Consider the following 15,752-nt stretch of genomic DNA (forward strand, 5'->3'; position numbering starts at 1 on the left):
AGAAGGCAATAGTTTGAGTTTCTCCAAGATTCACCACTATCCTAGCTAGGAATGATAACTCATTCTATACATTTTGTTGGACAGAACTAATTTTGTACTACCCTTTTAGAAACATTCAACAAGACTTAGGAAATACAGAAGAAGACATAATACAACATTGGGAAAGGTTCAAGACCATGTATAGTCCATGGCATTCACACAAATCAAATGAAACAAGAACAGAAGAAGATGTTCTAGAAAGCCCAAATATGGAGACACAAGCAATGGAAGAAGACAATCGTGATGAATGGTAGGTCCTTTCCGGATTACAACCAAGAGAGCCTATTCATGTTGATGAACTAAACATGCTTGGTAGATGCAACATAGATATCAACCATGATTGGGGAGAATCTTAAAGCAATACCTTTGAAGAAGTTATAGTAGCTTCCTTCATTGACTCCAATCGTTAAACATTTCATGTAGTCCATGATATTTATGAAAATTTGGAAAACACTCTATCACCAGAGCAAAAAATGGCAAATGATATAGTTGCTTCCCATGCACAAGCAACCACAATGTTAACTCCACTAAATATGATTGTTCAAGTAACAACAGGAATAAGAAAATCTCACTTGATTAGATGCATAAAAAACACAATAATCAAATCAATAGCAAATGACCCTTTGCCACTTCTTCTCCTTGCACCAATAGGGGTAGCAACATTCAATATTCAAGTGTCCACAATTCATTCAACACTTCAGATTCCAATTATAGAAATGACACCAATGCAAGGTCAATCACTTGCTTCTTTCCAACAAGTTATGCACTTCATTCAATACATTCTAATTGATGAAATAAGTTTCATAGGGCCAAAGCTAATGGAAAAAATTGACAGACGATTGTGTGAAGCATTTCCCTGCCAAAACAACATCCCATTTGCAGGTCGTTTAGTGCTTCTATTTGGTGATTTGGGCCAATTTCCACCAGTGAAAGACATTCCAATGTATGCCTCAACATCTTATGGGGAAACGATGTAACTTCAACACAATTATTACTTTGTGGAATTTTTGTCGCCAAAATGGGGATGATGATGCTCAAGTAAGCTTTCAATTGCTTTTCTCAAACTTACAAAATGCAACACCAATGATTGATAACTGGAAACTTCTAATGACAAGATCAAGCTCCTCGCTAACTTCTGAACAATAATCCAATTTCCAACAATCTACACATTTATTTGCCACAAATGAAATGGTATTTTTACATAATAAATAAATGTTAATATCTTCAACAATGCCAATTGCACTCTGCATTGCAGAACAACTTAGAGGTTCTACAATTTCAAATGATGTTGATGAATAACTAGAGTCAAAGATACTTTTATGTATTGGGTAGGAAGTCATGTTAGCCTCAAATTTGTGGGTAGAAACAAGCCTTGTTAATGGTGCACTCGGACAAGTTAAAAAAATTGTTTATGCACCCACTGAGAAACCACAATAACTCCCACTCTTCGCTGTTGTCCACTTCAGAAACTAACAAGCCCACCATGGGACCCAAATCACCCAATGGATGTGCCAATAACACCATTGAGCTATGGACTTCATCGACAAATTCCTCTTAAAATGGCATGGGCATTGACGATACACAAGGCACGAGGACTTACATTGCAACATGCCAACATTGACATTGGCAACATTAATCGCCAAGGACTAACTTTCACAACAATTTCAAGAGTCAAAGAGCTTTCTTCCTTGCGCATACAACCCAATTTCACATTTGACAGGTATGCACGTATGCAAACAAATCCATGTGTTGCTCGTTGAATAACTGAGGAGGCACGTTTACTTCAATTCTCTACAAAGGCATCATATTCATCAAAATTATAATAAATCAGGTATTTGCATTCAGATTACCATCATCCACTTCTACTATATATGAACATCATCTTCTATATTTGACAAGTAATTATAACTTTTCTTCATCATGTTTTATATCCGCACTGTCACCTAATTCTATTGCCTTTTATAAATGTTGCGTACATGTTAAAAGAAAAACTACAAATAGTTTACATTGGAACCAACATAGCCAAATTTAAGATTCAAACTATATATGTACATTTTAGTATTACATTTTCCTAATTTGTACTATTCATTTATATCAAGTAAATTAGGCTTCCTCATGTTATTCAATTCATTGTATTTCCCATTAAATTTTTAGCTATAGTACAGTTTATTGATTTTGACGATTCCTCGAATTGGATATTGTTTGTAAATTTTGAAGTCATAAACTATTGTATATAGCAATGATTCCGTGTTTTCTTACTGATTCTTTCCCAGTTGAGCTTTTGAATTAGATATATTTATTTATTAATATATATATTCAATGGCCTTTCCACTTTTGCCAAAATACAATGAAATGTTTATTGATTTCTCAAAAAAAAAAGAAAAAAACATCTAACATATCTTATTTAATTTCCATAAATTTATTACTCTACTCTTCACAAGTGTTAACAACTTCTTTAATTTAATTCCTTCACCATGGAATGATAACTCATTATTTATATTTACTAATGTACTTAATGTATGTTGTTTTTCTATTTTTGCATGTACTTCTTAGCTAAAAAAATATAGAATGTAATATATATATATGATTCCATACAAATCACACTTATTAAGATTAAACATATATAGAATTATATAATCAAATTTTAGTTTTTTAGAATCACATTTATTTTTGTTAATATCAATTCTTACCAAAATGATATATAATCAAATTTTAGTTTTTTAGAATTACATTTATATAATCTTTACTTATATATAACTCAAATTTATTTGTTAATTTCTTAGAACATATCATATTTTTCTGTCTTCAATTAAATAGAACCAAATTTTATTTTGTTAATGTCACTTCTTACCCAAGTCATACCATACAAATTATTCTTCAGCGACCTTATTGCAACCTTAGGTGCAATCGCTAGTTTATATATTTTCTTATGCGCGACGACCTTCGTCTCAGCATCCACATCATCAACCTGGGCAAACTGAAACGGTAAACTAGCCCTCTGAGGCCATTATATCGGCCTGCCCTAAAAGAGAAAATTGAGCGTTGAGATGGGGAAGAAGCTGAGCGGGGAGCAGACGGACTTGAATTCCCGAATGCAACGGGCCAAGAATGCCAGGGTTGCTGACAATGATTACCCGCCCAATTCCCATCCCAAGGTATTTTCTGAACAATTTGTTTCGGCTAATTCACAGATCATATCCCCAAATCTTCCAATCTTGTCTACATATTTAAGTTCTTCTGTATACTGACCACGGTACGTAGCATTACCTTCCGAGCTCTGTCGAGTAGTTGGTACGCATGAGAATGATAAGAGTGATCCACCTGTGATGGCCGTGGTTGACATGCTGAGAGGTCTGGAAACGTGGTGATTTGAACAGTAATTATGAAAGTAGAGTGCAGTATACGATATCGTTTTTGCAGTGAGGCGTGGATAGGATGATGTGCCATGGAAGTTTGTGCGTAATCTGTATCTTATTACGAATTTGACTCACAGAGATGCATTGTCATATGGCGTAACCAACAAAAACTTGTAGCTTCTTGTATTGCAGATGTTGTTCTAGACGGCAATGGCTATGAAGCCAGTTATTTAGATAACTTAACCAAGGGGAATTTCTATACTTATGTCTTTAAAAAACATCCCTTTGATAAGTTATCTAAATAAGTGGCTCCATAGCCATTTCCGTTCTAGACACCAAGCAGGGATAATTGTCGAAAGAGAACATGCTTGTCTGATTCTTACATGCTGAATTTAAACTCGAAGCCTTAACTTTGTACCTATTGCTGATATAGTTACAGTGATAACAGTAAATCCAACAATTCCTATGCTTATGGTAATCTGATCTTACCCATCATAAATCTCAAAACAACTGCTGTACGATCTTTCCTGGGGCAGATACTTATTGAACTCAGACTCATGCCAATGTGTATTTTGACTACGAACATACTTTATTGCAGTGGCAGCAAAATAACATTTGAAGTATTTGTTGGAAGAACCAGCTGTTATCATTTGTCGTGTAGATTGCGTAGAGATTCAGTTAACAGGTGCTAAATTAGTGGTTATTTGTTCAGTTCCGTTTTAGTCAATGAAGCCTTCATTTGTTCACTTTTGTTTCAGTGAATAAAGCTTGAACCCCGTGGCGTGATTAGAGATGTCTATTTCTGCAAATCTCTGTTACGTAAGTAGCAAATCTTTTGAATAAAAATCAGAATCTTTATCTGTTAATTTGTTTCTGTCTTCTCTGTTTGCATTTCGTGTCACCGCTTTATTTAGGGCTATATTTTGAATATGTTTTGAGAGCCTAGTTTGTATTGAAGAGAGAATGTGAGGGCCAGACCATGGAATTTGAAGATGAACGGGCTGCTCTTAGCAGCTGATCTATTGAATAATGGTAATGGGACTGAGCTGAAACCTGTTAATTGGAGAATCAACAACCAAAAGGAAGTAGAGAGCTGGAAAAATATAAGGCACATTCTGGTTCAAGCTGAAGGATACACAGCTACCGCATGCAAATAGTGTGAAAACCTGAAAGGAGGCACTGTGTCAAATATTCAAGATGAAGGATGTGACAGCAATGCTGCATTTGCAAAAGAATTCTTTCATCTACGATGGATGATGAAGAATTGCTATCATCACACATCAGCTTCTTCAAAACTATGTTGAATATTAATGGACCCTTTGTCTTTGATGAAGTTGAATGGTTCTAGATGAGCTCACTAGGGATCAAGTCTGGCCGAGTGGAAGGCCCTTGCAGTCCTTTCAGTATGACAGTATTGCTCAGTAGTATTGTGTTGTCATGTCAATAGTTTAGAACAATGTCACATATTCTCGTGATTGGAGAGCAGTCAGTCTGAGGGATCATGCTTTATCATCATGGAAAATACACATAGTAAACATCCTACGGCACAGCCTTTGCCTTGTACCATAGGGGATGATGCGAGAATGGTGACCTTGGCAATTTTTTGTGCAATTAATACCTCTCGGTCCTTCTCAATTGAAGAGGCTTTAACCTATGACTTGTACCCCATATTAGGTAGCTAAAATGATTATGAGTTTGAGATAAGACCCTTTAAATAATAAATAAATAGAATAGAAAGCTCCGTTGAGTCAGTTGGCCGCATTTGGCTCTCCACTGTTACGAGAGGATAGCATTATCATTAGAGAGTTTTCCACAGTCACTTGAAAGCTTGGTGGCATTTTTGGGCGCACAAGCTGGCTTTGAACTCCAAACAGTAATTGTGTTATTGTTTCAGGATTTGGAAGAAGAGACAGTGGAGTGAAGCTAGAAAGAACCCTATCTGAAGAAAGAGAAACCAATCATCATTGATGATGAAAGTTCTTTGAAGAAGAGATTCTATGTCACTATTTGAAGAAGGTTGGTCACTATGTGAAGGACTTTTGGAACAAAGCAACAGATCTTGCAAGAGCAAATGTCACAAACTCACAAGAAATTACAACAAATGAAGGAGCTGAAGAGTCTAAAATATTTGTTAAACGACATTGGCCACCATTGTAAGCGATCAAAATCTTTGCAAATATTGATTCAGAGCTTCATATGCAAAACTCTATAATCAGAAGAAGGCTTGTTTGAGTGATGACTGAAGTCACAATATTTGTGGTGGAAAAGTGATTTTGGTAGGGCTCTTGGATGGTGTATGCAACAAATTTATAATGTTTTGCATTTTCTAGAGTCTAGGATTAACCTAGAATCTATTATTATTGGTAAACTTGCAGATGAGGGATTGAAAGTGGAGTTTGACGTAAGGACGTACATGGTGAAGATTAGTGAATGAGAAGGTCATGGAAAAGGGAGAACAATGTGGCAGCCTTTATGAATTGTGCATATCAAGTGTGGAAAATTATCTTGTTGCAAGAATGGGATAAATGCCCCTGTTTTGGTATAATTTCTTTTTTACACTTCTTCTTCAACACACAGCTGGTAATTTGTCAACCAGTTGGCAATTCTTGAATATAAATTCTAGTTGACAATGTGCATAGTAATAGCAACAATTTCTTTTGTAAATTCCAGTTCACAAATTCATCAATATAAGAGATAAAATAATTGAGAAATTGACAGAATTTTAATGATCTCTCTAATGCTAATCAAATTGCAAAAGTAGTAACACAATAATAATCTAACTCAACTGCCAAAGCAAAATAAAACATTAGGCTATGACAAAAAACACACATTACTGAAAAAATATTCTACAGAAATGGCCGGCATTCTGAGTAGTGGGCCCTTCCTCCTCAGTCTTCTAAACGATGAAATGGAAATGCTGCTCCTACACGGTTTTATCAGGCAAAGTATAATTTTTACTATCAAGGACTCAATATAAGAGTTTTTACAGAAATCTCCTGCCCCCTAAAATCTATATTATGCTGCTTGTATATATGCAGCCTGTAAAAATTCCATAACCATTATGATAATCTATTGCATATAGAGAATAGGTAATCTCCATAACAGAAATCTGCTACATACATGGAATAGGTAATTTGTAACAACCCTGTAATAGAAATCTATCACGTGCAGTAGTTTGCTTCCAATAACAATAATATCCCCCAACTTCTATCATGTATATGCAATATAATAACAAATGCATACAAAAATAGAGCCCTTTTGTTTTCCTGATGCCAACAGACTTATAATGTCCCCTTTTTCTAGGACATTATAATTCTGTGTGCCGGATCACTTCACCTAGGTTTCGGGGGTGAAAAGATTCTTTACGAGGTTTAGTGTGAGGTTTGGCCTAGACACTTCTAGTTTTAGACCCATTAGAGCAGTTTTGGCAGGTTGTTCGGATACTTACTATTTTTAGTAAGTAAACAGAGCTCAGTATTCTTGATATCCCAGTGTTGATTTGGAAGCATCTCATTGAAAGCTTTCCAACGAGCCATTGCACGTGCTTATCCGAGCTCATTTGATCAATTATATTAATGTTTGATGATTATATGGTTTACTGACTGAGTGATTATTAAAGTTCATTTAACTTGTCACTTTATTTTTAAAAAGGTACTATGTTCACTTAAGTGACTAAAGGACAAAAAGCTTCTTTATCACACATTGCTTAAAAAAGTGTGCATCACATTGGGAAAAGTGATAAAGGGACATCAGACTTCACTTGGGATGTTATGAAGATTATATTATTTAAAACAAATATTAATCTGAAGCTGAAAATAGTTGCTAGTTATTTCTTCGAGGACGCAAACCCTTGAAGAAGCATTTGAAGGTTGGACGCAAACCTAGCCTTCTTACAGGTTTAATCTACATTGCCAATTTGACTGTCATTTCTGTTTATAAGATTGGATTATTGGGATTGTTGCATGTTATTGTATTGCTGTTGTATAATACAGTAACGTTACTGGACAGTTATTTGTATTAATCTGCTGGTTTATGTATAAACTTCTGAATATTGGGGAAATAAAATAATCTTTTTTGAGTTTCTTGTATGCAAATCTGCTGGTTAGAAATCAATTAAAGTTCTGGAATTTATATTGAATATTGGTTTTCTGTTCGAATTTAAATCTGCACTTTTATATCACTGTTTTTTGGTAAAATATCCGGAAAGGGATATTACAGTGGTATCAGAGCCAAGAATCTTGCCATCCTGTGGAATCATGCAACACAAGAATTTATAAACTTAATATCAGAATTACTGGTTACTTAATTGTGACTGAGTTTTCTTTCTCAAGTATGAAATCTCTTGGGGGATAGAAGTTGGACGTAGCCCAGTCTTCTTAGGTGAAAGAAAAAATTTGAGTTATCAGAAGTTGGCTGGAAAGACAAAAGAAACATCTGGTTTTGATGGTAAGCCCTCAATCTAAACAGTATATTCAGTGGGGATGTTTTTATTCATTTCTATGTTGTAGATAACTCCAGCCGCAGGAAAATATTCAAGTGTGGAAACTCGGCATTGGGCTTGGGAAGCAATATATTGGAAAATATATTACAGTGGCAAACTTGGCTTTGGCCTGAAAGGGCAACTATCGTATTGCTCCATAGTTTCAGAGGTAGTAACATCTTCGATAGTATAGCAACTTAATGATAGCTAAGGAAAGACTGGGTCGAGTTCATAACAGTTGTGGGTGAGTAGGCCATTCGTAATTAACAGCTCCAATTATATTGCATGTGGACGACAAGGTCACAGACAGAATGAACACACTGGTTAGTAGCCTCAACATTGTTTATAGTCACCGCAGTCAGAAAGAAGTTCGAGTGAGGGGGTCATGCATTTGGACTTAGCATCATTTCAATTTGACACTCATCCATTTTAATGAGTTCAATCTTCATACCGCGGCAGGAATAATATCCAGCGAGAGGTTCCAACAGTGGTTTCGGGATTGCCTTCCAATGCTCATTTTCCTCTATCTCCAACGAACTCGAGTTTCTTGTTGAAGGCTATTTTCCTTGGACTTACTGGGCAGATACCAGGGATAGGTCTTCGCGCGGGGAACTCCATTATGCACGTTCAACAATTTTGGAGGCATCACAGGTTGAAGGGAAGTGTTATAACAGTCGGTGTTCACCATCATATGCAATACGTGGGTCGGACATACCAGGTCGAGGAATAACTGTTTGTTATAATACCAGTTTCAGATCAGAACTTCCTAATTAGAATCAACCTATAAAATTACAGAGTGGATACTATGGCATTGTTGATCAACTAGAAAGTGGTGGTTTGTTTGGAAATATTGCTATATGGTAATACGTTGCAAGGTACAACACTTTGATCACAGAATGCAAGTTCAAATCATTTACAATATTTTGACCTCAGCATCAGTAGAAATCACACTACGGTAGGCACTAGAGTGAGGACAGACGGGTTACTCCATTAATAGGTGCATAAATCAATTCTTTGTTTCTGTTCATCGAATGAACTTATACTTTACGTTGGGTGTGAGTCGAATATACAAGACTATCGTGATTGCTTGATTGGAAGAGTCAGACTAGAATTTTGCAAGAGATGGTATGCAATGAAAGGATTGGCTTTCCTTGGTTGCTGTGCACAGTGATTCTTGTTTGCTTGCTGTTGCTTTCTACCATGGTGCCAGGCTTAACCACAATGATAGGAAACGACTTTTTAATATGATAAATGATCTACCATCTGTTTTTGAGGTAGATTCTGATAGGAGGCAGATAAAGGATAAGATTCCCGCAGATAATATTGGGAAGGAAGTAACTATTAATTGCAGACCTCTGGTTTGAGTTTGTAGCTAATCGTGCAAATTCTGGGTGGCTAATGTTCATCTTGTAGTAGAGTTTGGTTTTATATATCTGTTGTTGAGAGATATGTGTTGCTTGTAATTTTAATTGCAAATCAGAGATAGTTTGATTGCTAAAAGGGAGGCTGGTGTTGAAGGAAAGTGTGGTTACAATTATTTTATTATTCTAAAGTTTTGGTCATAACTTGGGCAGAGAATATTATAGTACACATATAAGTCAGTTGGGAGTTTAAGTTTGGAATAAGGGATGTGAGGTTGGAGGTTTGCAAATTACGCATTTTATCATGCTAGAATTTCCACCAGAAATTGAAAGTTCCTAGTGACTTGCATAGTTCAGACAGTTTTAACACCAAGGCCTTTTCCTAGTGAATCATTAGTTTTAAATCCGGATCAAGAGTTGGTTGGAACCAATGGTTATCATCGCCATTTAGAGATATAGGACTCCTGCAGCATTGTGTTATTCTTTTGCAGGGTTTTGCAGAGCATGGGACTTTTGAGGATTCAAATCAATAGAAATTGTAGCAAATCAGAAATTTAGGAAGTCTAAGACTGCTAAAACCAAACATTGATTTTAATAAGAAGTCGGGTCCTAGCACATCAAACTTTAGAATCTTAAGAGAGAAGCTATGGGAGAGATGCATAGTCTGGAAAAAGATCTTATTAAAGTGCATAAGCAGTTAGCCCAAAATTTCCAATCTGATAACAAATTTCCTCCATAGATTCAGAAAGAATTACCTTTCACTGACTATGTTGACTTTCAGCTAGAGTTGCAAAACAAGCCGGATATGATAAGAAACAAATACTATGATTTGGCTCGAGGTCTCCTTGCAAAGGACAGTTACAGAGAATTGCATAGGGAAGATATCAATCAACCTGACAGTAGTACTAATAATGGCACAAGTATACTAATAGGTAATTGGGAAACAAAAGTATCTTATGGAGCTGTTTACACTAGTCCTTCTGATGAGTAGGTTAATGGCCCATGTAGTAGAGTTGACTAAACCGCCAACGTTGGCAACTCCAACATCTTTTTTGGTGACATGGAAATTAACTTGGATGAATTTTATGATGATACCAGGCTAAAAATTGTGTCAAGTTTTGAGGAGGAGAAAATGGACCGCAATGTTGGCAAGATAGATGATCTAGCACACATCGAGTTAGAGGATATATCTGAAAATGTTGTTCTCCCAGGTGATGAAAAATCAGAAAACTCTATGGAAAACAGCCCATTTGTGTTTGAAGGAGATGGTCAAAAACCATTATCACTCCTTGACTTATTGGATATGCTTTTGGTCAAAGAGGACAAGATTGTCCAAGTGTTGAAGAGGTTGGATGATTCTTCCAATTCGATTGAGGATCTCATGCGAAAGATTGTGATAGAAGAGAGGCATGGGAATGTTTGCAGTATCACAAGTCCTCTTTTAAATGCTATTTTTGAAACTTTGAAAATGATAAAATATGAGTACTTACAACTATTAATGGATAGAAATCTAGCAATAAAATTTGGAAGGGACAAGGAGAGTGAGGTAGATGAGCTATGTCTTCAATTGCGCTTAACACATTATTCTATCCACAAAACTGAAAATCAAACGAGTGGGGCAGCCACTCATGAAGAAGATGACAGTGGTTCAAGGGCACAAGAAATCATGCAAATCATTGAAGGAATTCATAAAGTGGGTAGATGTGAAGGCAAGCAATGTGATTCAATCATGTATTTCCCATTTGAGACTATCTATGGTGAGAAATTTTTTATGGATCAACAAGTTGATAAGATTGAAAATTCTGATTTTTATGACAGCATCTGTACATTTTCACAAGAGGACATGGTTAGTGATACAACAAGTGAGGATGATTCAGAGTTTTCAGCTAATGGTGAACCATCCTTTTATAAAGACTTTGACATAAGCGAGAGCACTTATGGTGGAATAGGAAGTTCAGATTTATGCTTAGCATGCTCTGAGTAAATTTTCAGCTTGCCTAGAGTTTTATCACCTAGCTCTTATGAGATGGCCGCGACCTACTTGTTGATTGGTGATTTTTCTTGTTGGTATATTTCCCCTATCAGTGATTTGCCTATGTATGTTGGTAATAAATTCACTGATTCTATGGGGCCTGCCAGGGTCAACGAGTTATTTGCAAGTGAGTGAAGAGATCACACATTACCCCACATTCCACATGAGGTGTCTACATTTTTATTTCAGCAGGGTATTGAAGGCAGTGTTAGCACTCATGATGTTGTTGATTCACCAACCACTCTTTCATTTACTTAGGATCCTATTGTTTGGGAATTCAGGGATCCAGGTGTTAATCGTATCTTACATCTGGCGGATTATGCTGTGTTGCTACATAGATACATGATTATGATCTGTGTGTTTCAGCTTTTTGACATATCAGAGTTGCAGAGATTAGGACTACTCTTACACCAGAGTGATATGGCGGTGGAGTCGGATTGGCCGGATCTATCATTGACATCGGAACAAATATTACAGGAGTGGTACAGTGGTGCAGGTATTACAAGAATTGGTCAATGGTATCTCAGACAGCGTACAGGTCCTCACTTGGGATCCAGGTGGAGCATCCCTAGGTATTGCCTTTGGTTGGGGAGCTAGGAGGAGAGTTTGGTTGCCATCATCTTGGGGTGGATATGGGTATATTGTTGAGCCCCCATTTTCACTTGACAATACAGACTCGCAGGGTCACTCATGGGGTGAGGCATTCATTCTGATTGATGGTATTGGCACACAGAGCAACAGTACGTGGTAGTTGGTGTCCTTTTATGGTGAGACTTGGGATCCTGGCATTTAGTTATTTGGCATATTGATTCCTATTGTACTGATTCACCCTTTTGAGTTTGGGAAGATGCATACCGGGGTACATCGGCTGAGGAGTAGAACCTCATTCTCATGGTGAGTATGGGATCCTGGCATTTGGTTTCTGCAAGTATGAGCGGATTGCTTGAGGTAAAGCAATCTTTAAGGAGGGAGGCTTTGTAATGTCCCCTTTTTCTGGGACATTATAATTCTGTGTGCCGGATCACTTCCCCTAGGTTTCGGGGTGAAAAGATTCTTTACGGGGTTCAGTGTGAGGTTTGGCCTAGACACTTCCAGTTTCAGACCCATTAGAGCAGTTTTGGCAGGTTGTTCGGATACTTACTATTTTTAGTAAGTAAACAGAGCTTAGTATTCTTGATATCCCAGTGTTGATTTGGAAGCGTCTTGCCGAGAGCTTTCCAACGAGCTATTGCACGTGCTTATCTGAGCTCGTTTGATCAGTTATTTTAATGTTTGATGATTATATGGTTTTTTGACTAAGTGATTATTAAAGTTCCTTTAACTTGTCACTTTATTTTTAAAAAGGTACTATTTTCACTTAAGTGACTAAAGGACAAAAAGCTTCTTTATCCCACATTGCTTAAAAAAGTGTGCATCACATTGGGAAAAGTGATAAAGTATATCAGACTTCACTTGGGATGTTATGAAGATTATATTATTTAAAACAAATATTAATTTGGAGCTGAAAATAGTTGCTGGTTATTTCTTCGAGGATGCAAACCCTTGAAGAAGCATTTGAAGGTTGGACGCAAACCTAGCCTTCTTACAGGTTTAATCTACATTGCCAATTTGATTGTCATTTCTGTTTATAAGATTGGATTATTGAGATTGTTGCATGTTATTGTATTGCTGTTGTATAATACAGTAACGATACTGGAGAGTTATTTGTATTAATTTGCTGGTTTATGTATAAACTTTTGAATATTGGGGAAATAAAATAATCTTTTCTGAGTTTCTTGTATGCAAATCTGCTGGTTAGAAATCAATTAAAGTTCTGGAATTTATATTGAATATTGGTTTTTTGTTCGGATTTAAATCTGCACTTTTATATCACGGGTTTTTGGTAAAATATCTGGAAAGGGTATTACAAAACTGTGCAAGAGAATCCAACGCATGTACAACTTCATTCGCTGGCCATATAACAAAATAGTTTTGTTGATACAATAGCTAGAAAATATGAAGTAGAAGATTGGCAGTTTCCCCCAAATAACTCTTGTATTGTGGATCCTTCTTGACAGCTAGCACCACACCATTTATTAAATATTTTTCCCTTTAATCTGATCATAAATTATTAGAAAGAAATCTGTAATTTCATGTGTGACTAATGGTGGAGAATGCGTTCAGAGTAATCAGAAGTCTGCCAATGAAAAGTGTAAATTCAACACAAAGTGGGCACCTGTGTTTACGGTGGAGTTTGAAATCATCTTTTAAAACAATGACAGAAATAAGTTGCACTTCAATAGTCATACACAGTAGTTCCTTTCCAAGATGCGACAGGAAGTTATTGTAAAATAGGTGTTAGGAAGATCTACACCCACAAGTCAGCATGTTGCAAGCTATATGTTTCACAACATAAAATAATAATCCTAATTAGTAAAAACAATCAATAATTAATTTCCATATTTTAATCTCAAACTATATTAAATGCTACTTATATATATATAAATTTTAAAATCACATGCAACATAAAATGGTAAAATGGGATGAAATGGAATGGAAATAAAATATGGAAGTGAGTATGAAGGTACATGAAATGGATTAAAATATGACATAAAAATGGGTCATAAATGGCTCTCATCAAGAATTATGGCAAATTAAACTTGTGTGGTTGAATTTGATCATCGAGTTATCATTAGATTCATCGCAACTCATAGCCAAGATATGCATCAAATATTGGCCAAAGGTGTTTGGGAAGGAGGTCTTTACAGGCTGATTAGCAATCCAATTAAACCAGAAATCTTGATGCATGAAAGCGCTAAACTGTGTAAACTTGGGACATGAGATTTGACCACTTTCATTATGGAGCTGTACCTATAATGAAGAGTATGGTGCTCGGGTTTCTTGATTCTATGGTAGAAAAGTTGATTTTAAGGTATAAAAGCAAGTATATGCAAGGGAAATGCACTTGACATTCACATCAAAATTGTTTTTCTTGACAGTGGACACAAATAAAGTAGAATCCTAGATTTTATAAATTCAAATGTTTGTGGACCTATGTTGACAACTTAAGTGAATTGAAGTATTAATTATGCGTCTTTGGTAATTCTACAAGGAAAACTTGCATTTTATTCATGAAAGACAAGGTCTTAGGGAAATTGCAAGAATTGAATCTCTTGTGGGTGTAAAACAAGAAAAAGAGGGAAAATGCATACTAAGGCAACCATCAAACCCTAAAAACATGCATGAACAATCTTATCCTAACATGAAAGCAATTGAGAAAGAGTTAAAACAAGATATACAAAACATAAACAAAACTCCCTCAATTGGACTCCCATGTCCTTTCTTGCTTCTCCAAGTAGCTTGATGTAGCTCCCATATTGACAAAATGCACTCAACTATGAAAGCAAATGACTATAATGATGGCGAGAATATTTGAAAGATGATGGTTAGCAAATGAAGGCCAAATGAACTCAATTTATAGGATTGAAGGTTAAAATGCAAAATTAGCCACAAGGTGTGCAAAATGGAAGAATGTGATAGTTATGACAAATTGATTGCACAATTTGGAATGCATAAATTGGTAGAGAAGTGGTAGGGAAAGGTGGTGGTTAAATTAGTGAAAATTGGGAAGAGGAAGTGTAAGCAATTATGAAGGTGGATTTTAGGAATAGAAGCGCAGTTAGGGGGAAACGGAAGAGTGGGGATTTCTTAATTTAAAAACTCATTTCTTCTCACTAAACTAACAAGTTAGGATTAGGATTTAGTAAAATCTCATCAATCAAAATGATGGATAATTTATTAATGCAAAATTAATTAATTGTGAGAGTTAGGACAAAAGAGATAAAAAAAATCTATTTATTTATCCAAACCAGGTCATAGGGATAAATCATGGGCTATTTACTCCTAATGAGGAAATAGTTGGTTTTTGATTGAGCTGAAAGATCCCTGATGGATCCCTGCCGCTAATCTACTGTAGCTTTATTATATTTTTTCTTTTTAATTTTCTTTTTCTTGTTTATTAAAGTTTTCTTGCAGAACTAGACGGAAATGCAGAAGAGTTTGTTTGTTTTTGTGTTTTTGATGATTATTCAACATAGAAATGAGAAGGAGCAAATGATATGAAAAGAGTTTGAAAATAAATAACAATATGCAGCAAAATCAAAATTGATACAAATCGTACCAGGCAAATCTCTGAATTATAGAGCCAAATAAAGGATCCAGTACATTTTCCCTAACAATGACGCCAAACTGGCTGATGGAAAGGACTGTGAACATGCAAACGTCTGCTGCTGATTATCCGACTCCTATATTTCAAGTGCTGCAAATGGCGGCTACTGCTGCAAGGCTCACTTTCCCATGTACCAATAATCGTGCCCAGCTAAACAATATTGCAGACCCAAGCTGAAATGGCATCCTCCTTCCCTGATAACAGCTGATACCACTGAAAATTCCAAGATCAAATACTGTTGAGGGTTACATCCCAGTCAATAAATACCCAATGCTGC

At 36.0% G+C, this 15,752-nt stretch overlaps 1 protein-coding gene across 4 annotated transcripts in view; it reads left to right on the forward strand.

The window, feature by feature from the left end:
• The first annotated feature begins 3,056 nt into the window (after window positions 1–3,056).
• The window catches only part of LOC149567716 (transcription initiation factor TFIID subunit 14b-like), a 100,801-nt gene continuing 88,105 nt past the window's right edge, over window positions 3,057–15,752 (forward strand). For all 4 annotated transcript variants that reach the window (XR_016362471.1, XM_089820973.1, XM_089820972.1 and 1 more), the window contains exon 1: window positions 3,057–3,194. Coding sequence is in view for 3 of the 4 variants with exons in the window: in XM_089820973.1 (XP_089677099.1) it covers window positions 3,087–3,194 (108 nt within the window). In the remaining variant the exon portion in view is untranslated. The remainder of the gene's footprint in view (window positions 3,195–15,752) is intronic.

This window comes from Cupressus sempervirens, chromosome 3 (genome assembly GCF_028749045.1).
Source record: "Cupressus sempervirens isolate cs-2001-9-10 chromosome 3, ASM2874904v1, whole genome shotgun sequence".
Lineage (NCBI taxonomy): Eukaryota > Viridiplantae > Streptophyta > Pinopsida > Cupressales > Cupressaceae > Cupressus > Cupressus sempervirens.